This window comes from Phyllopteryx taeniolatus, chromosome 19 (genome assembly GCF_024500385.1).
Source record: "Phyllopteryx taeniolatus isolate TA_2022b chromosome 19, UOR_Ptae_1.2, whole genome shotgun sequence".
In the NCBI taxonomy this organism is placed as follows: domain Eukaryota; kingdom Metazoa; phylum Chordata; class Actinopteri; order Syngnathiformes; family Syngnathidae; genus Phyllopteryx; species Phyllopteryx taeniolatus.
Window position 1 is genome coordinate 12,357,079 of NC_084520.1, and position 23,558 is coordinate 12,380,636.

Here is a 23,558-nt window from a genome sequence, read left to right on the forward strand (position 1 = left end):
AATGGCAGATATGCCAATTGCCAGACATTTACAGTATAATTACACTATGTAGCAGGTTTTTTTTGTTTGTTTTACTTTTAAGAGGTGCCTTAAGATAGGAATCTAATTCATTCCGTGGCCATCCTCGCAACTCAAAACACTTGTATCTTAATTCATCCTTCCTCATTTAATTGAATGGAAATGCCATTAATCCAGCCCAGCCATTTTTTATGGTGTCAAATATTTTGGAGGGATATTATGGTATTAAATAAGGCACAATTTATTACAGTTACAATTGGGATTAAGAGGAATTACCTCTGCTGTTTTAGTGCTGGTTCAGTCTCTTTATTTACCACTAAAGTAAACCTCTCCTGAAATAAATGTTTCCATTCCCACATTTCTCACATCACTATCTTGGTTGTTTGGATGAGTATTTTCTGTCTGTAAAATTTTTTTAAATACTAAAGTGTATGTACACATACACAGCAATTTAAATAAGCATTGTGGCATCCATTTACAGCCCAAGCTTGTGTGTGTCTAGCAGTCCTAAAAAGAAACTCTGTCACCCTATAGCGTGGGTTCCATTGTGTCCGTGAATGGCCCCGGCGCCACCGTGGGTATTGTTTTCCTTAAAAAAGGGGAGTCAAGTTACCATGGCAACCACAGGATGCCCACCCATGGGTCGCGAGACAGAAAGGGCGCAGAAACAGAAGGATGTAAAGAGCGAAAGCAGACAAAAAAGGAGTTTTCAGCCTAGACTTCATTTCTTTTCTTTTTAAAAAGCCTTTTAAAAAGTTTGTTTTCTAAACAGGCCTGATGGAGCCTGGCAGTGGGTAAGAAGATATCAGGAGGTGAGGAGTGTCTGCATATGCCTTGTCTATTTTAACACAATTGTTGACATCTATAATATAGATAGATAGACTATATAGATTCTATATAGTGTGCATCCCACAGTGGTGACATGGCTTCAGTATTATATCAGCTTGCTGAACCTTCTGCGCAAACACCTAAGGCCACATTATTGGCCAGACATGATGACTTTTGCATTACCCAAATATATAATTCAATTACAATTTGAGTCTAAAACGATATTACGGCAGAGCCAGTGTTGCACAATGATTACTCACCATGTTGTACAGTTTGATTCATTCTGTGTTTGGCAGTGAGATCCGACAGCTGCGACAACGACGACAACAAAAAAGAGGTCATGCGTGTTGCACTGCGACCACGCAGGTAAGACTGAGCATCATCAGATTAACAGTCACAGTTTTCAGATGCAACAGATTTAGCTGTGGACTATTACTATAGCTGAATGACTTGTTACGCACATGCATCAAGAATTTCTTTGACATTTGTAATTTAAAACCATCCATCCATCCATTTTCTGAGCCGCTTCTCCTCACTAGGGTCGCGGGCGTGCTGGAGCCTATCCCAGCTGTCATCGGGTAACACTTATTCTTAAAAAAATATATTTGATTAATCTTTAGTCACTGATGGTGTTGTATGTCTGACTTTGGTGCAGGCAGCGTGGGTTAATTTTCCACTCAGTGACAGTGTGAGTGTGTGTAGATAAGGTTGTCTGTCTCTATATGTGCCCAATGACTGACTGGGGACCAGTCTACGGTGTAGTGCACCTTTCTCCTGAAGTCATCTTGGCTAGACTCCACCTCCCTGCAATGCAAACATAAAACAAGGAGAATTATGTGTTGTGTATTTTATCAAAACACGTAATTTACAAATGTCCGCTAGCTTAACGCTAACAAGCAATGCAAAATGCCAAAGATGGTCTAATAAGCGACAGATAATTGGACACAAATGGTGTAGCAACACATGTAGACATGACAATAACAATACTCACAGGCATATATCTTTTAACCTCTGTGAAAAGACATTACAGTAGCTTACTGAGTCACTTAGTAGGTGTGAGCACAATGTCAATGGGCATTGAACCATGAAATCATGATGCACATTTACATTCTATTTAATTGGTGTGAGCACAATGTCAATGGGCATTGAACCATGAAATCATGATGCACATTTACATTCTATTTAATTATGCTATTACTGCATGTTTTTAGCCAGCATAATACTGTAGAGTGCTATTTTTCTTGTTTAAAAAACATTTTTGTGGGGTTTGAACAGATCAATGGAATTTCCTTTCATTTCAGTGGGGAAATATGATTTGAGATAGGAATGTTTGGAGTCATAAGGTGGTCACTGGGCAAAAAAATACTAAATAGCTCATTTCCCCATGTCTATTGCACCCTCTAGTGGTTGCTTGGTGCTCTGCCTGGGTCTGTCTGCCTTCTCGCTACTGCTGCAGAGCCTCTGGGTGCCACTGGAAATATCCAAAGATGACCCTGTTGGGAGGTCCCCTGCTGAGGATCGGGGTAAAAAAAACCAAGAAACAATCTTAAACATGATCATAGTGGTGTGACACTACATGTAGATGTGTGTAATGTTATTTTCAGGTCTGGGTTTTCGCAGGCTGGCTCTTCGCTTAGAGGCTCTTAGTACTCAAGTGCAGAGGCTGAGCAGAGAGCGAGATGCTAAGAGGACCTCAGAGGATCTCCATATGCTTCTGCAGAGGTACTAATACAACACCTGGAATACTGGAATAATAAGGTTTGGAATACGTATAGCACGCATAAAACTATAAATTATACACATCATAGACAGACAGACAGCTAGATAGAAGCAATAAATAGAAACAACCCACAAAGTACAAATATAAATAAAAACCAGCATTGAGAAGGACTTAAAAGAAATGTGAATCTAGTCAAACCTGAAAAAAAAAAACGATGTCTCATCTTGGTATGTGGTAATTAATATTATCTGATTATGCTATAGTAATATTTGTACAATTACTGCATCGTGGGAAGTATACTGTTAAAAGTGATATATAATAATATAATGATCAATTATAATACACCCAATAGTATGTAGCGTGTATTAAACTGCTGATATGCATACTTGTATAATAGTTCTATGTATTGTACATTGAAACGTTAAAGAGACTATAGACATTAAAATAATGTAAAGACATGCTGCAGTCACATTTGAAAAATAAGCACAAATTGAGATATATAAATATGGATACAATATAAGGGGTATATGTTAATATGCATGATTTTGATTGCGATCATCGATTGATCTTGGTTTGCCAGCTTTAGACAGGACCAGCAAGGCTTGGCCCGCTTGGTGGAGAAGGAGCTGAACAGGGTTTCCCAGAGACTGGACCAGTTCAATCATCATCAGCGCCAGCCTCACACCCCGCCGACACGTGAGAATCAAGGAAAGCACACAGGTATTTGAACAAAAATATTGGCCTTTTATTTCCAGAGAAAGGAACTCTGAATGCTTCAGCATACCAAAAGATTTTGGAGAATTACATGTTCCCAACTTTGTGGGAAGAATTTGGGGATGGCCCCTTCCTGTCCCAACATGACTGTGCACCAGTGCACAAAGCAAGGTCCATAAAGACAACTATGAAAGAGTTTTCTGTGGATGAACTGGACTGTCCTGCAAAGAGTCCTGACCTCACTCATGAATTAGAGCGGAGACTCAGAGCAAGACCCTCTCGTCCCACATCACTGCAGGAACTCACAAAAGCGCTTCTGGAAGAATGGTCAGAAAGTCCCATAAACATGCGCTTAAACCTTGTGGTAAAGCCTCACCAGAAGACTTGAACTGTTATATCTACAATTAAGCATGGTAGCAGCAGCATCATGCTTTGGGGCTGTTTTGCTTCAGTTGAAAGGCACCAGGCCTTACACAAAGCAGAGGGAATTATGAACAGTTCAAAATAGCAGTCAGTGTGCGTATGAAACCTTCAGGCTTCTGCTACAAAGCAAAAAATAAAAATAAAACAATTATTTGAGGTTAATCAAAGGCACTTTTAATGGTGACAGGTTTCCTGACTCACACTCAAAATGTGTATAAATGTGATGGGTTAATGCTGAACACAGGCAACATCCCAGTTAAGTGGGTGTGCACACTTGTGCAACCACATTATTTCAGTTGTTCATTTTTAATTTCCCCTAATGAAAAGATATTTAAAAAACATTTAATTGAGTTGCACAGGCGGCACGGTGTACTACTGGTTAGAGCGTCTGCCTCACAGTTCTGAGGACCGGGGTTCAATCTCCAGCCCCTCCTGTGTGTAGTTTGCATGTTCTCCCCGTGCCAGCGTGTGTTTTCTCTGGGCATTGCGGTTTCCTCCCACATCCCAAAAACATGCACGGTAGGTTAATTGAAGACTCTAAATTGCCCGTAGGTGTGAATGTGAGTGTGAATGGTTGTTTGTTTATGTGTGCCCTGCGATTGGCTGGCTACCGGTTGAGGGTGTACCCCGCCTGCTGCCCGATGATGGCTGTGATAGGCTGCAGCACTCCCGCGACCCTTGTGAGGATAAGCGGTTCAGGAAATGGATGGCTGGATGGATGAGTTGCACAGTTTATAGGCCACATTACTGGTGTCAAAAGTTTTGAAATGATTGATCTCGGTTTCATTTGTTTTAACGTCACAACAACCTGGCATTAGAACAGGGGTGTGTAGACTTTTTATATCTACTGTATAAGAAGTGACTGGCAAATTGCTCAGATGTTGCTGCTAGATAAAGATCCTGCTTGGCCAATCCTTAATTTCAACCATATAAGCTCCTAAAAGCAACACTTGCTCACATCAGAGTTTGTGGTTTGCTCCAGTTCTAATTGACTAATTGGCCAATTGCTAGCGCCTTTGCGGTCACCCTGGAGTGTGTCATTGTGAGCCAAAACCTCAGTTCAAAGTCTTCAGTGCTAGAGAGGTTACCCACAGGGCCAAATTAACAAGCTGTGATAATGGATGTGAATGCAAGGGGATGCTGGTTAAAGGGCAACGAGTGCAGGGTGTTAAGGGGAATGAAGTCCTTTGAATAGAACTTTAACAACACCCACCACGACCCACCTGAGAGGTGTCAGGTGAGAATTAGGTTACGCACACCATAGTTGGCATGCAATGTGTGTGTGTTGGCCATGGAGATGTGCGGGTGCACTCTCACCTCCTTGTTTGAACAATTCATGAAAGCTGGGCCACACAGACACGCTTGTCGACACGCTTACAGTGCACGCAAGCCACCCGCATGCACAAAACAAAAACACACACCTCGTCTCCCCTTACACCAGGGGTGGACAAACCTATGCGCTCAAGGGGCACATTTGATTTTTAAAATAAACAGATGGGGCCAGGTCATTCATCATCAAGTGAAAATGTGATACTGCTGGTGTTGGGCAGAAGCCTTGCATCTCCAAAACCATCACTTTACAAGAAACCAAAAAAACCGAACCATTACCATTGCATCATCAATGACAGAAAGACATTTTCAAGATTTAAGATTGGTCAATAATTTATGAAAATAACATACGCACATGGGGACTGACCAATAGTATTGATTTGTGAAAAAATAAGAAATCTACCGAATTGGACTTAGGAAGTTTCGGCCCAACACCAGCGATATGTAAAATATGTGAAATAGTTAAAAGTCATAAAATCATAATTCATTCTTATTTTTCAATTGTGTTACTTCTAATTAATGCAATTAGAATTAAGATTTTTTAATACAACAAAGAGAGTAACAATTGAATTTAAATGCATACATGTGAAATGTGTAATTTTTAAAATTTTACTTATGTATTTCACATTAAGTCAGTCAGTGAATAATTGACGCTGCCTTATAATTGCCATGAAAATAAAAAAAGCAAAAAACCCATCAATGCATGAATAAACGGGGGTTTCTGCAAATAAGCAGGGGACTAGGTTAAAAAAATACCGATAACGGGGTATAGATTCCCAAAAATTCCACAAATTGGTGATATCGCGGAAGCAAAACTGCAAATGAGAGGGTCCACTGTATATAGTTTTTACTGACAATAAATCGATTAAGGAATAAATAAATAAAACTAATTATTAAATTGATATTAAAGAAATGTCAATTTAATGAATAAAAATGAACAAATACATTTTAACTAGCCAATATTAGGGATACAAATGGCACAATTAACGCAAACATTACTACAGGACTCTGATTGAATACCTGCTCAGTGGGCCAAATGTTGCCCCTGCCCTAGCCCGAACTTTACCGACACCTGCCTTGCGCCCATAAAATATGACTCATGAAGTACGCATTAGCGTTTTCATAAAACTTGCCCACTCATATTTTTGAAAATGGAGCTTTTTCACCTCTACCATGCGCCGTTTGCTGTTCTTAAGGGTATGGCTATACCTGTTGTTTTTCTTATCCCCTCTTTTTGCCTTTTACTAGGTTGTTTTACACAGCAAAGGAGTGTTTATTTTGGCAAGGGCCAGCATTGTATATAAAAAAAAAAATAATAATAATTTGGTAGGACGCAGGTGGATCAGGTGGGTGTGTATGTGGGTGTTAGTTACATATAATTGACATTGGCAAGAGCTTGTTGTGGGGTGGGTGTGGCTTATGGGAAGTCTACACACTGCCTGTACTCTTAAATTCTATTAAACACACACACACACTGTATTGACCCCCCCCCCCCCTCCCCTTAGACTGTGCAGATGTATCCAATGAAGAGTCCAGTAAATTCATATGTAATTAATTCTCATAGAGCCCAAGGAGACGTGTGTGGTGCCCGTGGATACTGCATATCCAGTGTGTGCAGAGAAAGTTGCGGTGAGAAAGTATTTTTGTAGAACTTTCATGGTGCACTGCACTAGGTGCAACTTCAATACAGTATTTGCATAAGTTTAGTTAATGTTATCCTATTGTAAAACTGCTTTATAAAGACTTGTGTTGTTCCTAAACATACTATCATTTATCATTTATGTTGTAGTTCTTGCAGGCCAAATGGCAGTCAGACCCCTGCTATGCCTTTTACGACGTGGATGGCACCGCCTGCTCCATACTAACTTACCTCAGCCAAATAGAGAACTTCTGCCCCCCTCAACCTGGCCGGAACCACTCTACTCCCACTTGGCATCAGAGAGCTCAGCCCGACACAAAGAAGGTATCAAGTATTACAAAGTAGCAGAGGTGGGGAACTTGAGTGACATAACTTGAGTCAGACTTAAGTCGACAGTCGACTTGACTTTGTATTCATGAGACTGGACTTGCACTTGCATGCTCACACCACTTTCTTACACAGGCGGCGATACGCACAAGCATGAGTTCACTCTATGAAGTCATCAACAACAGCAGCGGCCCTGCAGTCAGATTCATGCGCTCCAGAGTGGAAATGATGTCAGAGTGCTGGAGACAGGCTGCTCTCACGATGAGACAGCAAAACAACAAGACACATTCATCTCTCATGAGGGTTAGAACTCGCAATTTATTTACATGTGTATCTGGAAAGTACTCACAGTTCTTCACTTTTTCACATTTTGTTATATTACAGCTTTAACATAACAAAACGGATGTTTTTTTCTCTTAAAATTCTACACACAATGCCCCGTAATGGAATTGTGACACAAAATGTCAAAAAAGTGAAGCTCTGTACTGTATTTAAGCTTACTATTTTGGTTTTCTTTGGTAAATTTTATGCAGTTTTTCTCTGGACCTGTAGGTACTGCTTTATCCCGGCGCTCTCGCTGGGGGTGCAGGCCAACATTTTGAAGCTATGCTGGAAAGAGGTGGTCCTCTTGGAGAGCTGGTTCAGTGGGCAGACCTTAGTGCCTGTTTGACCATACTGGGCCACAATGTGAGCCTCACCACTTCGCAGTATCACCTCCACAGGTGGGCAACCCCTATCTGAGAGATATAATTTAGGTAGTAGCTTTGGTGCAAAAATGATCCGAATCGACTGACTTTGTTGAGAACGCTCCAGACTTATAGGTGCTGCTCCTGGCCGAGGCAGCTGTCCGATCAAGGGTCCCTTGTCGTTTGACCTCATCTATACTGACTATCACGGTCTTGCTCACCTTCGAGGGGCCATGGGACTGGCTTTCCAATATTACCAGTGAGTCTAAGTAATAATTTTTGTTAATGTAATATTATTGGAAATGTCTGCGACTGGCTGGCAACTAGTTGAGTGTGTACCCCGACTCTCAGCCAAAATCAGATGGGATAGGGTCCGGCACACCGGTGACCCTTTGTCGTCATTTTTGGTTCATTCTGATTCAAATTTGCATTTGAATTGCATTGAAGAAACTGTAATTTACCAGCTTCACCACTAGGTAGAGCAACTACACTTCTCTTCAGTGCTTTCATCCACTTGTGCACTAGAAGGCATGAGAAAATCTGAAGATCTCCTAGCAGTTTCTCCCAACCTCTATTGGCACAAGAGCTCACGGCACACCACCAAACAAAAATGTAACAAAAAGAATATATACTAAAGTAATCAGGATGTCGCCTCAACTGACTTACAAATGTACTTAGTGTGAAATCTGGTCCTGTTTAGTTGAACACAAAGGAATTATTTTGCTGTATGAATAGCAAACGGTGGATACACAGTTTAACTGTGTTCTGCCATCTAGTGGAAGAGCATTTATTTGTTCTGCCTGTCACTATACATCGCAGGGATCGGTAGATGAACAAAGATACATTATGCGTAGTAATTAAATAATAATTTTCGGACCACTTAAGTGAAATTGGATAATTTCCCGCAGCACAGTGGTTGGGAATAACTCTCCTATGACATGCATGGTTTCTGATCATATATATGTAGGTTCTGTCCAATTTTAACATTAACTTTGCAAATTTGTTCTATAGGTGCCGCTTCAGAATTCTGGACTCGTTTGGCACTGAACCAGCCTTTAACTTGGGCAGTTATGCTCAGCCCCATGGATTTAAAACACTTTGGGGTAGCTGGGGCCTCCAACCTCTGCAGTACATGACCATGTTCCGTGAGTGTTGTATGATCAATAGTGCATGCATTATTTCTATATTTTTATTGTATAAACATTGTTTAGGATCATGCCTTACTGCGTAAGAGTATTTAATATGCCTCATTTATTAGCGTCGCACGTCAAACAGACGCCATACATAGATGCGTGCCAGCTGCAGTGAAGACATGGCATCTGTAAAGCTGAAGTTTATTTTAATTGAAACATGCAATTGTAATCTAAAGTGGTCCATGATCTACAAATAGCACACTTAGTTCTTGAATCCCCCTCACTGAGCATTTACAAAATCAGGAGTCCTGTAATATTTGTTGCAATAATTAATTTTTCAATTTTCTTTCAAATAAATTGGTTAATTAAAATGTATTTATATTTTATATATATTTCTTAGATTTATTTACATTATAATTAATAAATTCATCAATTATAATGAATTCTAAGTACATTTTATTGCATTACAATAAACAATTGACGAATTATTTTATTATATTTAACTATTTTACACATTTTAAATTTTACACATTTTTTTTATTATAATTTAAACGTCATCTAATAATGATGGGGTTCATCTGTTTAAAAAAATCTAATTGAGCACAAATGTTTGCCCACCCCTTATCGAAGCCTTTTACTCTCCGCATTAAATAAAAGCCTAATGAAACATGATACACGATTGTATTTATCCATGATGATCTCTCACATACTTTTAAGGTGTTCTCCTTGTGAGGATTAATAGCCAGGTTAAATAAACTGCCGGCCCAGACAGAACTTTCAAACACCTCTCCCTGTCACATTTCCCGTCCTGCCGGCGGATGGACTAAGGCTGGATGCGCCGAGATGAGAGCCGCTCTTCATTCCTCCGCCGGGAACGTGTTTATTTGTCCTGCCGGAGGAGGACAGAGAGAGCGATATAGTGCCTTGAAAAAAAGTACAGAGTGGGCCATGTGTGGCCCTTGAACCATACTTTGCCCACCCCTGCCCCTTTCATTTGTATAGTGAGCCAAGGGGATGAAGAGTATCAGATTGCAAATAAAGATAGAATAAAAGATAGAAGATACTGTAGGTGCTTGAGTTGTTTTTGTTTAGCGGCGATAAATGTATGTGTAAAAAGCTCAACTCTGCTGCTGTTCTGCACGGACACAAAAGCCCACACACCACAAATGTTTTTTAAACTAAAATGGCACTTACACCTATCCTGGCACATTCCTGCATCTCTTAGGTAAATACTCATCCCTCACACCTCGCTCAGTGTGTCGGAGGGCAGCTGCCTATCCAAACAGTCAGCGGTGGACTTCTTATTTGTGGAGAGCTCTCATTTCCTCCAACAGTTGTTATTTTAACACACAACGTGAATATGGCATGGCTAGCGTTTTAATGTTATTCATCTGCAGTTTCATCCATTTAAATCATCAAATTTTTTTTAGTAATATGTGTCTTTTTGGATGTAGCGCATACACCTGATAACTCCTTCCTGGGCTTTGTAAGTGAGGATGCAGTGAGGGCGCAGGAGTCCGACCTCAACAGGAAGGAGAAGATTGCCGTCATCTATGGCAAACAGGAATACATGTGGCAGGTAACGTCAAGTAGAAGTTTCATGCATGTAAACAGTGGTATTGCAAGTAATTAAATTGTACTTTTGTACATTTCAGATTCTGTACATTTATACTGAACGAGTCGTATCAGTGCTTCTACTTTTACCAGTCTTTTTTTGTTTTAACACAAGTATCTGTACTTGTGTGTGAATATTTTAGGGACTTTCAGAGTATGTCAAGGTGATCAGCGAAGAGCTGGAGACCCATGCCACTGTCTACCAGCCACCCGGACACGTCTCCACCTTACCCAGCTTCGTAAGAAACCACGGCCTGCTCTCTCAGCGACACTTCCTGAGACTCCTCCGCAGAGCTAAGGTCAGACACGAACGCATCACAACTTCCATTCATTCATTCATTTTCCATAGCGCTTATCGTCAGACTCCCAAGTGAGCTGGAGCGTATCCTAGCTGACTTTGGGATGACAGGCAGGGTACACTGGTTGCCAGTCAATCGTAGGGCTCAAACAAACAACAGCCCCTAATGACAAAAAAGTCTTAAAGGGCTTGACATTAACTTTTTTGCTCACCAGCCACTGTGGCTAGTGGTTTCCCAGAGGTACTAGCCACTCAGCATTTTCAATAGCCACGATTTTTATGTTGGATAATGTTTCATATGATTATTGTTAGATTAAAGAACTGGATTTATAGAATCCTTTTAAATACTGCCCCCATCAGGTTTTCGTAGGTCTCGGTTTCCCCTATGAGGGTCCAGCTCCCATCGAGGCCATTGCTCTTGGTTGCGTCTTCCTACAGCCACGGCTGAACCCGCCTCACTCCTCAGACAATAACAACTTCTACAAAGGAAAACCCACAACTAGAAAGGTAAATATTAGAGTAAATAGTTCATATTAATTTTAGATTTAATAGCAGTGATTAACTTCGGTCACAGATCTCCTCCCAGCACCCGTACGCTGAAAAATCCATTGGCAGACCTCACGTGTGGACTGTGGATGTGACCAACAAGACGCAAGTACGGGCAGCAGTCAAAGAAATTCTACGCACGGAGGTAAGCCTGATTGTATTGATGCACACTTACTTCATTTGGTGCAATCTAATGACGTCCAACCAAGAGATCAGGTGATGGAGCTAAATAAGGAAACCAAACTTCATGAGGTGCAATCTAATGACATCCAACCAAGAGATCAGATCATGGAGCTAAATAAGGAAACCAACATATGAAACACTTCTTAATAGGTTGCAATGGAATTCTAAAGATGAACAAATATTAAATTCTAAACCGAGCATTATTAACACTACTTTTTTGTAAAAGCGCATTTTGCCACTGAACATTTATAGTATATAATCAAGAGTCCTGTAATAGGGGATGCATTTATTTATTATTCTATTGACCCTCAAATTGGTTAAACTATTCATTTTTTTTTTTTTACATAATTTATCTCATATATTTGGTTGATTTATTAATAGTAAATAATCCAATAACACTTTTCTACATACATTTGTTAATTTTAATTATGATTAATGATAATATACATTATGTAGATAATGTATATGACATTTTCTAAAATATTTCAAATATTTTAAAATGATTAAATTGATCAATTATTCTCATTAAAATTAACTACTTAATCATTAAAGTGAACTACTTAACAATAATATATATAATATTCAGCCTATATTTTGGAGAAATAAAACTTTATTCTTATAAAATTAAGACTTTTTACCTCGACAAAATGTCATCTTACGACTTTTTCTTGAAAAAAATAAGACTATATACATTCAACATTACAACTTTTTTTTCTCTAAAACAATATTAATTTGTTATGCAAAAAAAAAAAAAACTCCCTTTTAGGGGGTATCTGGAGCCATAAAGTTTGTATACCCTTTTTTTTGGTATTTTTATTTTGGTCTGCAGCTGAATAGCATACCTAAGTGGTAGTGCCCCACCAATTTGATTCATATTAAAAAGCCAACAACTAAGGCAGTTGTACATTTGCAGGTGAAGCCTCTAACTCCTCGAGAGTTCTCTTGTGAGGGAATGCTGGACCGGGTTCATCATTATATCACTCAGCAGGTAAATGCGCTTCGCTACATATAGCTGCCATAGCTGGTCAATAGAGGGAGTTAGGACGGTGACCTACCGCTCAACTGAGTTACCTTAAATAAATAATGACAATGAAAAATTATAATAAAATACTTCAAAATATATGTACATTTCTTTTTAGATGAGCAGGATAAATGAGTCCCAGCATTCATTAAAACTATATTCAACTGAAATGTTTACATATCATTAATAATCCGATTTTTATGAACTTTCTCCCTCCAGAGTTTCTGCACTCCATCAGTCGCCACGTGGCCTCCCGAAAGTGTGCTAAGGCTGCACATGGGTCCCCTCGGTCAGTCATGTGTAAGCGTGTGTAAGCGCGCCTCGCTGGTGTGTGAACCCTCGCAGTTTCACCACCTCAACAATCCCGACGTGTTCGCAAGGTGAGAGATGAACCTTATTATGTGCAATAATAATGTATTACACATATATAGCGCTTTTCTAGGCACTCAAAGACGCTTTACAATTTCATGGATTCACTCCTTAGTCACACCCTGGTGGTGGTAAGCTATTTGTGCCCTGGGGTAGTCTGACAGAAGCGTGGCTGCCATTCTGTGCCTACGGCCCCTCCGACCACCACCAAAAATCCAACCACATTCATTCGTAGGCAATGTGGGTTAAGTGTCTTTACCAGGGAAAGAACAACAACATGCGCACGGGCGGGAATACAAACCGCCAACCCTCCGGTTGCAGGGCATACACTTACCGTCTGGGCCACACCGCCCCATACATACCTTTCAAATCTGTACAGTGCTCAACTGTAAAATATTCAAAATCATTTTTTAAAAAGTTTAGGAGCTTAAAATAACCTTCCCCACATGCTTTAAACACATTTAAACATAATAAAACACACTTTTTAAATGTTGTAAATGTTTTTGCAAATGTATTAGACCACACAAACAAACAAGAATTTAAAGCATAAAATAAGTGTATAGAAAATACAAAATATAATGAAAAATTAAAACAATCGATTTATAGTTCAAGCCTTAAAACATGCTTCCCATGACTGTGGTCATGAAATAAATTAACAGGGACCACTGTATTACATTTTTGCCGGGATATTACTTACTTAAAGTCGGTCACATTCTTTCCAATTTTGCAGGCTTGCAATCGGTTGTTCCAGCATGACCAAGGAAGTCAATCACATCTTCCCCGCTTACACACCGTGGGGTCGACACTGTCGCCTCCAGCAGGAACCGCTGTTGTTCAGCTGTGCCGGCTCAGACCCTTCTCACCGCCGCCTGTGTCCGTGCAGAATTTACCAACCTGGACAGGTGGCACTCAGTCCTGACTCAATCCCGGACTTGTAGAACAGTTTTTACCCAACATTTACTGAGCTAATATACATATTATTTTACATTGGAAAATTGTCACGGCACATCACCAAACAAAAATGTCATTAAAAGTGGCTACACCGGTTAATTATGCACCTTCTGCCACCAAGTGGAACAGCATCTTATTGTTCTGCTTGTCACTATTCGTAGCTGGCATAGAAAGACGAACAAAGATACATATATTGTAGTAAATATAATTGGGAGCAATTAGGTGAAATTTGATAATTTCCCACAGGAATCTCTCATGGTAATCACTGCTAAATTGGACAACAGGAAGTTAACAGATGCTGTGTCCAATTATCATGCATTTTGGTTCTTGTGCCTTCATGAGATGCAAATGTACCCAGGCCTACAACACTATATACTGCAAAGAACTAAACTCTAACCAAGCTTAAAGATCTCAAATCAAGACAAAATATGCTTGTTCTTCTTTGTCTGCCAAGATGTTTCCTCTGACCATTTTTTTTTTGTGTGTAAGATTATTTCACTTCCACCATTTTTCCCTGAAAGAGCTTGATAAGGTATTATAACATCTTATTGAGTTTTTTGTTACCGGTTATGAGTAAAGTTTAGCTTAAAATAAGAAACGGAGTGCTACCTTGACTTGTGAGTGACCCTACTACAGTCTTCAAAAAAGAAAAAAAAAGAAAAAAGAGGCTTCAACTTTCAGTTGATGTTTGTCATACTAAACATAAAACAAAGAGAATTACACTTTGTGTCTTTTAAGCAACCACACACCTTTGCCTTAGGAATGTCTGCTAGCTTAATGCTAACACACATTTAAGCAACAGATATTTGATCACAAATGATAGCAACATTTATTCTCTGCAAAAAAAAGGCCATGACTGCAGCTTAGTCAGTCACTTAGTTGTGAAACTCTTCTTTGTTTGTGTCTATTATACTGCCCCTTGTTGGCCAAGGTGTGCACACCAAAATGAGTCTAATGTGGGGCTGGAACGGATTAATGGCTACGAGTGTGCTCACAGAACAAATTAAGCTTAAATCAAGATGCCACTGTACCATAATTCTATGGGTGTAAGTCGAATAAATACACTACTTTAAAGAAATCGCTGTGTTGCTTTAAGGGCAACTGTTTACTTGTTTTAAGTAATTTTGCCAAGTCAAAATTTCATGTTCTATTAGCAGACAATTTTCATTCACTGCCACTCATGTTGTGAGAGGTCAAATATCCATGTTAACTGGGAATGAATGAGTTAAATGAAGGAGACTACTCTTTATTTCATAACGTTACCCCCTTGTTTTTTAAGCCCAGTTTTTGCTGTGCAGTCAGGATAATTGGCCATCTTCTTCAACTAACAAAATCATTATCTGCTCGTACTTGATGGAAGGATGATGGATTCATCTATTAAACTCGTCTCTATTTCACTGTCTCTTAATTACGCTGAAAGTGAAGCCCCTCTTTTGGGGTTCTGGATCACACACAACTAGAAATGGATCATACGGGTCACATTTGCATGGTTCCTTGATTCCTTGTGGGATGTAAATGATGGGCCAGGGCCTCTTAGGAGATAGTGTGACAGCCTAAGTGATGAGGCTCATTATCGCAGTGAATCATGGATAACCTCTGGGTGCCTTTGGGTGGTCACTGCCATATGAGCGTGATTATATCGTCATATAAACCGCCACTTCCCAACTGTTTGGCTTTGTTTAACTTCATAGTCCCCATGAGCGGAGGCTGGCCCACACTGTTTGTCTTTCAAACACATTCTGTCACTATAGGCAGGATTAATGATGTTTTCTTGACTCACATGACAAGAAATTACACTTTTAAAGGCTCGGTTTTAGGTTTATACCAGGTGTGGGCAAAGTATGGCTCGGGGGCCACATATGGACCACTGTTCTTTAATTAGGCCCAGAGTATTTAGATAATGGCGGCACGGTGGCCTGCGTGGGTTTTCTCCGGGCACTCCGCTTTCCTCCCACATCCCAAAAACATGCATGGTAGGTTAATTGAGGAGTATCTGTAACATTTGCACAACCATTGTCCCAGATTATCGCACTACTCGTCACTTTAAACCGCATACACTCCTTGAAGTCTCAGTGCCCTTTGCACAATGGTCATTGCACCGGACTATTGCGATATTAGCCATTCGAACTGAGGACTCTGCATCTTTTTGCACAATTGTTGTTTGTTGTTGTTTTTTGTTAATGTCTTTATGTCTCCAAAGTGTTCTGTAAATTGACTGTCTGTTGTACTAGAGCGGCTCCAACTACCGGAGACAAATTCCTTGTGTGTTTTGGACATACTTGGCAAATAAAGATGATTCTGATTCTGATTCTGAATTGACAACTCCAAATTGCCCGTAGGTGTGAATGTGAGTGCGAATGGTTGTTTGTTTGTATGTGCCCTGGAAACCAGTTCAGGGTGTACCCCGCCTCCTGCCCGATGATAGCTGGGATAGGCTCCAGCACGCCCGCGACCCTAGTGAGGAGAAGCGGCTCAGAAAATGGATGGATATTTAGATAATGAAAAGTAATGTTTGCTTCACTGATTTTGTAGTCTGTTCCCCAAAATTGGATAGTTAAAATGTATTAATTCTAATTCATGTATCACAATAAATAATAAATTTATTTAATTTAAAAAAACAAAAACAGTACTTTACCTTATAAAGACTGAACATAAAATATAAAATAAAACAACAGAATAACAATAAATAAAGAATAAAATACTATTTTGTAATTAAAATCGAATTCTTAAAAATAAATTAAAATGAACAATTGCAAAAAACAACAATATACACATTTTTTAATTGGTTGATCAATTCGAATTTTGGTTAATTGATTTTATATAGACAATTGTTTTTAGCAAAATAAAGAAAATCCATAGAAATTTAACAATTTATTCGATACTTGGTTAATTATAAGGAATGCAGCCAACAAAGGAGAATTTATTTTTATTTAACCTTTATTTGTCCAGTCAAGGCAATGGAGAACATTCTCTTTTCCCCATACAGCAGAGTAAAACAAAACATAAAAAAAGAAAATACAAATAAATACATAGACAAACTGTACAATGCAAAGTACAAACACAAGAATGAATTACAGTTAAGTATTAATTTATTATTAAAATAAACTATTTTACAAACTGGTTTAACTGTTTTTATTAAGCTCATCTACAGTATATGAATGACCTGACCCATCTGTCCATTTTAAAATTCAAATGTGGCCCTTGAACACAAGTTTGCCCACCCCTGGTTTATACCAACAAGCATTGAAGCTAAAGCATATATGCAGCAATGTGGCGCACTCAAAAATACTCAAGCGTGAATTAGCAACTTTGAAGCGTGAATGGGTTATCATTCACTGCTCATTAAAGAAACAAATGATAAGGACTAAGGCCCAAGATCCAGGCCCTAATAAACCCTTTAAGTGATTGATATATGCTGCAGCTGTGTTAGCCAATGTGGCGTCAACAAATGTGGCTGTTTCAAACTGGAACGGATGAGAGGCGTTTCTCGGAATTGACCCGCTGGCTGACGTTTATTGGCAAAAAGGGAGAAGGTTTTCACTCCGATGCGCTCCGTGTGACCGGAATATGTTGTCGCTGCGGGATCGGGCCGTGCTGCAAAAGTGGATGATGTCACTGGGATTGAAAGGGCCCGTGTAAACAATGTTTCTGATGACTTTGGTGGATTGTGGTCAATTCATTTGGGTTCTTTGCACAAAACTTTGCCCACCTCTTTTACAGAACATAAAAAGGTGTCAAAATGCAGCTCTTGAGATGATGGCATAAATTCATGCGCACAACTCAAATGACAAACTCAAGCAGTAACTCTCCAAACTGTCCTCTTGGGACCGGTATCAAACGAATAAAATATCTTCATTCTGCCCATCAGTCGACTAAAATGGACCTTCCTACCCCATCCTGCAGACCCATAACCAACCGATGGTCTCCTTTTGCTTGAATGGGGCACTCATAGCCATGCTTGCTCTTGAAGTGCCAGCTGCATGCCACCTCTTCCATGTTGAAATAACCATTAGACGGTGTGAAAATAAGAGATGATTGATGGAGCAACCCGAAAAGGAAACACGAACTGGGGTCACACGCTGACAGACATCGTGGAATGTTCACGCTCTGGTCGAGGTTCAATAATGTGAATTTTACATGCGGGAAAGGAACTCTTCAAGCCTCAAAGGGATGAATTTTCCTTTACCTTTATGAACTGGAATGTGGTGGCAAGGTCAGACTTCACGGCCAAGAAAAATGAAAGATCTCCAACTAGACCAACAGGACAATGGTGCTTGAGCGGGATTGTCTGATTGGTTGACGGACAAAAAACAAACAAAAAAAAAAAAACAAAAAAAACTAAAGATTAAGTTATTGTGGAATCCATTCCATTTCTCCATAGATAGTCAAAATTCTAATAAAATAGTAAAAGAAAAATTGTACTCTATTTCTTTTGCATCTTTACTATTTTGCTTGAACGGTTCAATTTTTAACCATTTATTAGAATTTGTACTTTTCTAATATACTTAAATTTGTCCTCTTTTTACTATTTTATTAGATGTTTTTTTACATTTTTGTTTTTATATTTTATTAGAATTTGGACATTTGAACATTTTTTATTCACACTTTTTGGTTATTTCCTTTAAATGTGGGGTTTGAAATTTTATTATTTAAAATTTGTAAGTGGTACCTTGCAATTAATCTTTCACCTTTGAAATATCATTAATCTGTTCCAGCCTCACCCAAAAAAATTTTTTGTTAAACTAAAAATAAAATGAAATTCAACCGCACATTTTGTTCATATCTATGGAGTAATGGCAATGCTGGCGCATGCTCTTAAATTGACTGGGATAAGATGTACAACAATCACACAATAGCAATAAAAGAGAAATGCTGACTATAGGACAAAAGCTGAGTGACTTCCTGTCTGTTCTTTAAACAATGCACTTCCTAAAAGGAGACAGTGAGGGAAGAGAGTGTTTTTAACTACCATAAAAAGCAGCTGCCTTTATTAAAACCCGTTAGTGACGTGCCAAGATTGCATCGAACAACTAAAAAGCTCCGCGCTGGAAGCCAATAAAATGCCGACAACAAACGCCTGGCATGCCGACAGCGCCTCTGAAAGCCACAGAGGCCGGCCTTAATACTTGGTAACTATTAAAGACAGTTAATAAGAATCAATAAAACAAAGAGAAGAATGGGTGAGAACATGAGGGAGAAAGGAGCGCAAAAGAACTCCTATACTGATTGAAGGTGACCAGTCCAGGGTGCTCCAGCGCACCCCCACCCCCGAAAATGAATGGATAGAGAATTCAGTATCTCATATTTTTGTGACATTTTTGTCTGTTGGCAATTTAAAATGTGTGCCTTTGGTGAGGCTCAATAAAGGTTGGGAATTTTTTTTTTTTTTAATGAATCTGCAGATTGACTGGCTATCCATCATAATAGGCAGGATAAACTGAATAGAATATAAATGGATGGAAGAACATGCATGGTTTCTTGAAGATTAGATTTGTAGTTTTGGAGCCACACCGAAAAAAGTTTAATTTTGCAAAACAAAGATAGACTTGACTTTCACACATAAAAAAAAAAAAGTTAAAATGTACATAAAGTAGTTTATCCTAATAATAGGATAATAATTCATTCTCATTTTAAAATTTTATTATTTACAATTAATTTAGTTGTAATTTGTTAAATGATGACGATCAGGAATTTTGGGACCGATCACCGATCAGCAAGTTTAAAAAAACGATAACCGATCACCGATCCGATCACAAGATGAAGCAATGTGTCCCTTGACATGACTTGTTCATTTATTGTATATACTTGTGTACTGTATACTGAGTCCTGTATCCATCCATTTTCCGTACCGCTTGTCCTCACTAGGGCCGCGGGCGTGCTGGAGCCCATCCCAGCTCAAAATTATTCTCAAAATTATTATTCTCTATGCATTTGAGACAAAAGTTAAAACATCAATGACCTCTAGGGGGCATTCAAGGATTGGCCACTGACATAAATTTAGGTCAGATCAACATTACAACATGACAGAAATAATGGGTGCTAACTTACTGTAATTAAATTACTTTTTTGCAATTAAATTACTTTAATAAATACTGTTAATGACATGCTTACTCTAACTTTCTCACTGTCCCAGCTTTATGGACGTGTGTTGTCCAGAGTTTGCGTCCATTTAGCTTTTCTTTTTGTTTTTTTTTTCCCACGCTGCATTGTTTGAACGCGCCATGCTCCTTCTTGTGTACATTCTTCAGGTGCCCGATCAAATTTGTGTTGAAGCATTTAGATGACGTTCCCCATGACGTACTTCAGTTGTGCACAGACTGCAAATAACTTACGTGTTGTTTGTCTGAGACACCGCAAACTATTCCCACACCAATGACATGTTTTTAACCGACAAGATTGAAAAAAACGTTATTGGCCGTCAGATAGTTACAGTACTGCGCCACAAGACAGGTAACAAGGCTAAAAATAAACTCGCTTTTGGATTCATACATAACGGCGACGCAGAGTTAAATGTCTTGTGCGGAGCAGATCAATGAGCCGATCAGCATAAAGTGCTAATTATCGGCCGATACCGATCACACCGATCAGATCGGCGTAAAGTCTAGTTAAATGTGAATATAAAATTGTTTTGGGTTCAAATAGCTACATTAACCATTTAATTCATTAAATAAATGAATACAAACTAACAAAAAAACCATACTAAATACATGTTAAATATATTGGGAGTGCCCGGGGGGGCCACATGTGGCTTCTCCCAACCCTGATCTCCAGGATGGAGGAGGCAATTGTAACAAAACGCTGTGCAACTTTCCTCCCACGATAGCTTTTGTCATCTTTCATCCCACACCTCTAAACTGCCTTCATTTACTAGAGGCCCATAAATCCACTCTTATTGTCCCATAAATGGCTCCTTTTGGGGTGGCATTTATAGTGAGGAGTGGCAATGGGGTGTGCAGTGGGGTGGTGGTGGTGGGGGGTGGGGCATAAAGCCCACCTTTTGATGTCCTCTCTACTTAAGAGGCGCTGCAGACATGCCTGCACATATGCTGAACCACTGCTAGCGTGCACGGGCGCATTAAAAGATATAAACGGCATTTCTGCTTTCAGTCAGAGTCATGGGATGGAACAGCCGAGCAGGGTGGCTGCCACTTCCTCTGATGTAATTAAAGCCGCCCATGCAGGGGGTCTTTAAAAGTCTTGTTCCCCCGACCCCGCGTCTGATAATGACCTTTTAAAAAGGAGAGAATGAGGTCTTTTTTTTCTGGTATTAAGACGGAATAACACGGCCCGATGTTTTAATCTGGGTGGTCATGCACTTTTTTTCTTCATGTGGATTTTATTATACATGCACGCCATCTGAGCAGATTTCATTAGCGAAATGATTAACAGCGATGTCACTTTGACATGCTGTAAAAGCCCGTCAGAGTTGGATGACAAACTGAAGGAAAAAGTTGCTACTAGGAAGGTGGTCCTCCCCAGGACTTCTAACGCAAAGCTAGTGTGTGTTGGATTTTGACTTTAATGCCTTCTGGACAGTTGCTGTGAGTCAAAACAGGAATATTTAAATTGGAAATGAGCACAAAAAGAAAACACAATGGGAAAATTGAGCTACTATTTTTTTTCATTTGCGGGTATTAAAAAATAAATAAATAAATAAATAAAGAGCTTGACTGGCATTATTGCTGAGGTGGTTCTATGAAACGCCACTCTAGGCCAGTGGATTTCTCCTAATTAGGTGAAGTGTTCAGAATATAAATAAAATACTCTTTCCTTCCTTTGTCCCTCCCAACCCTCATTTTCCTGTTGAGGGTCAGGGGAGCTAGAGCCGTTCCCTGCTGACTTGACTGGGTGAAAGGCAGACAACTTAGAAAGAAAATTAGAATTTATTTACTCCAGTAAATAAGCGATATGTAGTGACAGGCAGAACAAAAGGGACAATTAACCTGCATGTACCCACTTGTTGCCATTCATACAACAGAATAATACATTTCTTCAGATATGTTCCACACCCACCTGCAATAGGTGAGAACCTGCAATATAGGTAGATAATACCAAAAAAAAAAAAAAACATCTTGAATAGTTCTATCCCTTCATTCAAGTTTAAATGCATCAAAACACAAACAAACTTACTGAAACACACTTTTTAAACTCTTCTATAGAGCCTGGTCTCATTCTCTTGCTTGCACAGTTCTCCAAATAAAAGGTAAGAGCCTGTGCCTCGTCTGACACATTTATAAGTGTGTGAATGTGTATGAGCGCTGAGCCTCACTGCAGTGTTTTTAAACTAAGTTAAGTTGGCAAGAGCTAACGTTTTGGCTAACACTTGTAATGTGTGTTCCAACATTCAAAGACGGTTTACATAAAAGAAAAAAAGAAAAAAGTATACACTAAATGAATAATTTTCACTGAATCAAAGCTAAAATATTAAATGTGATAGACTACTTACGTTTTTTCTTGAGCTCATGCAGTGTTTATTTTTTTCAGTGTAGCTTAAAGTGATTTTACGATGCAAAATGCTATGGACAGGCTAACGGAAATTAGCATAGATGTACTGTATATAAACCTTCAACCAAGTGCTAATTTGAGACACACGCACAGAGCAGCAACATATTATAAACAAGGCAGACAACGATACTCACAGCTATATATTCTCCCTGCTCTGCGTGAACTGTGAACAAGGACTATTAGTGGAGGTTAGTGTTAAGAGTGCAGTGCTTCTTCTTTTTGCTCTTAATTACACCACTTCTATTCCTGCAGACCTCAGTGCTGCCCGGCATGTTGTGGCACAACTTGGTACTACACTTGAAGGTTCTCAATTCACGTTTGTTAATTGAGTGCTGACTGTATAACTGTAAAAACCCATAAAAAAAGATTGCTTATAAATCTACATAATAGTGGTTTAACACAATTTGTGAATAGTGGACTGCGAATAAGCAAGGGTTTACTGTAATGTTTTTTGTTAGCTTCCCTTCATTCTCTACATACAATTCGCTGTTATTTGTCTCCCGCTGCCAATCAAAAAAGAAAAAGATGAGGGGGATGATAGTGACACAGGCAGCTGTAGGCCGGTTACCATGGTGATGACAGCAGCCAGCCCAGGTGCACAGGCAGCTGGAAAGTCAAGGAATGTGTGTGTGTGTGATGTTTGTGATGCTGGTATCTCTGTAGACAGACACGAGAGAGCTGCTATTGAACACACAGGTGTGTCGAGGATGACGAGGGCATGGGAGAAGGTTCGAGAAGGAGCGGAAGGGGAGATCAACGGCGATAAGGATGCGGTTGCAACGCCTAATGCCGTCTGCTCATCATCGAAAAATGTGTGTCATTTGTGTTTAAACATGCCAAATTGAGGTAGGAGATGACATCATCGCAGAGCAGCCCTGCTAGATTGATGACATCAGCTAATTGTTAAATTAGAGAACATAAACTGGAAAGATAATGAGAGGGATCCTGACTATCCCCACATTGTTATTCGGCACCAAATTCTTTATTTTTACACAATAATTCCACCCACGTTTTTGTCTTTCCAATCCTTCCACATTTCTTCGATCCAACATCTATGGAAATATTTGTCACATTCCCCAAATTATCCAATTTTCACAGTAAAATTCCCAAATGAAGACATATTTTACATATTTACCGCCTCCTTCCGCATTTCTCACCCGATTCAAACTATTCCAACTTCAAAATTTTCAGCTTATTAAGGACATCTTATGAACGATTTTTCACACTCCCCAAATTCGTAATTATTCCACATTT

General features: G+C 39.4%; 2 protein-coding genes across 2 annotated transcripts in view; one reads left to right on the top strand and one right to left on the bottom strand.

Annotated features, from left to right (window-relative positions):
- The window catches only part of tbc1d24 (TBC1 domain family, member 24), a 33,723-nt gene extending 11,186 nt beyond the window's left edge, over positions 1–22,537 (bottom strand). Inside the window, exons 1-3 of the mRNA XM_061756623.1 lie at positions 22,439–22,537; positions 13,546–13,742; positions 1,614–1,650 (exon numbers count right to left, since the gene is read on the bottom strand). The gene's annotated coding sequence lies outside the window, so the exon portion shown is untranslated. The remainder of the gene's footprint in view (positions 1–1,613; positions 1,651–13,545; positions 13,743–22,438) is intronic.
- LOC133469475 (alpha-1,6-mannosylglycoprotein 6-beta-N-acetylglucosaminyltransferase B-like) lies at positions 1,187–14,998 on the top strand. Its single transcript, XM_061756620.1, has 18 exons — positions 1,187–1,212; positions 2,251–2,369; positions 2,451–2,568; positions 3,147–3,286; positions 4,256–4,263; positions 6,605–6,661; positions 6,822–6,995; positions 7,134–7,301; positions 7,551–7,720; positions 7,812–7,943; positions 8,696–8,829; positions 10,272–10,396; positions 10,575–10,730; positions 11,090–11,236; positions 11,304–11,420; positions 12,372–12,446; positions 12,699–12,859; positions 13,579–14,998. Exons 1-18 carry the CDS (start codon positions 1,187–1,189, stop codon positions 13,784–13,786), a joined length of 2,235 nt encoding a protein of 744 aa, XP_061612604.1. The 3' UTR covers positions 13,787–14,998.
- Positions 22,538–23,558: the final 1,021 nt, after the last annotated feature.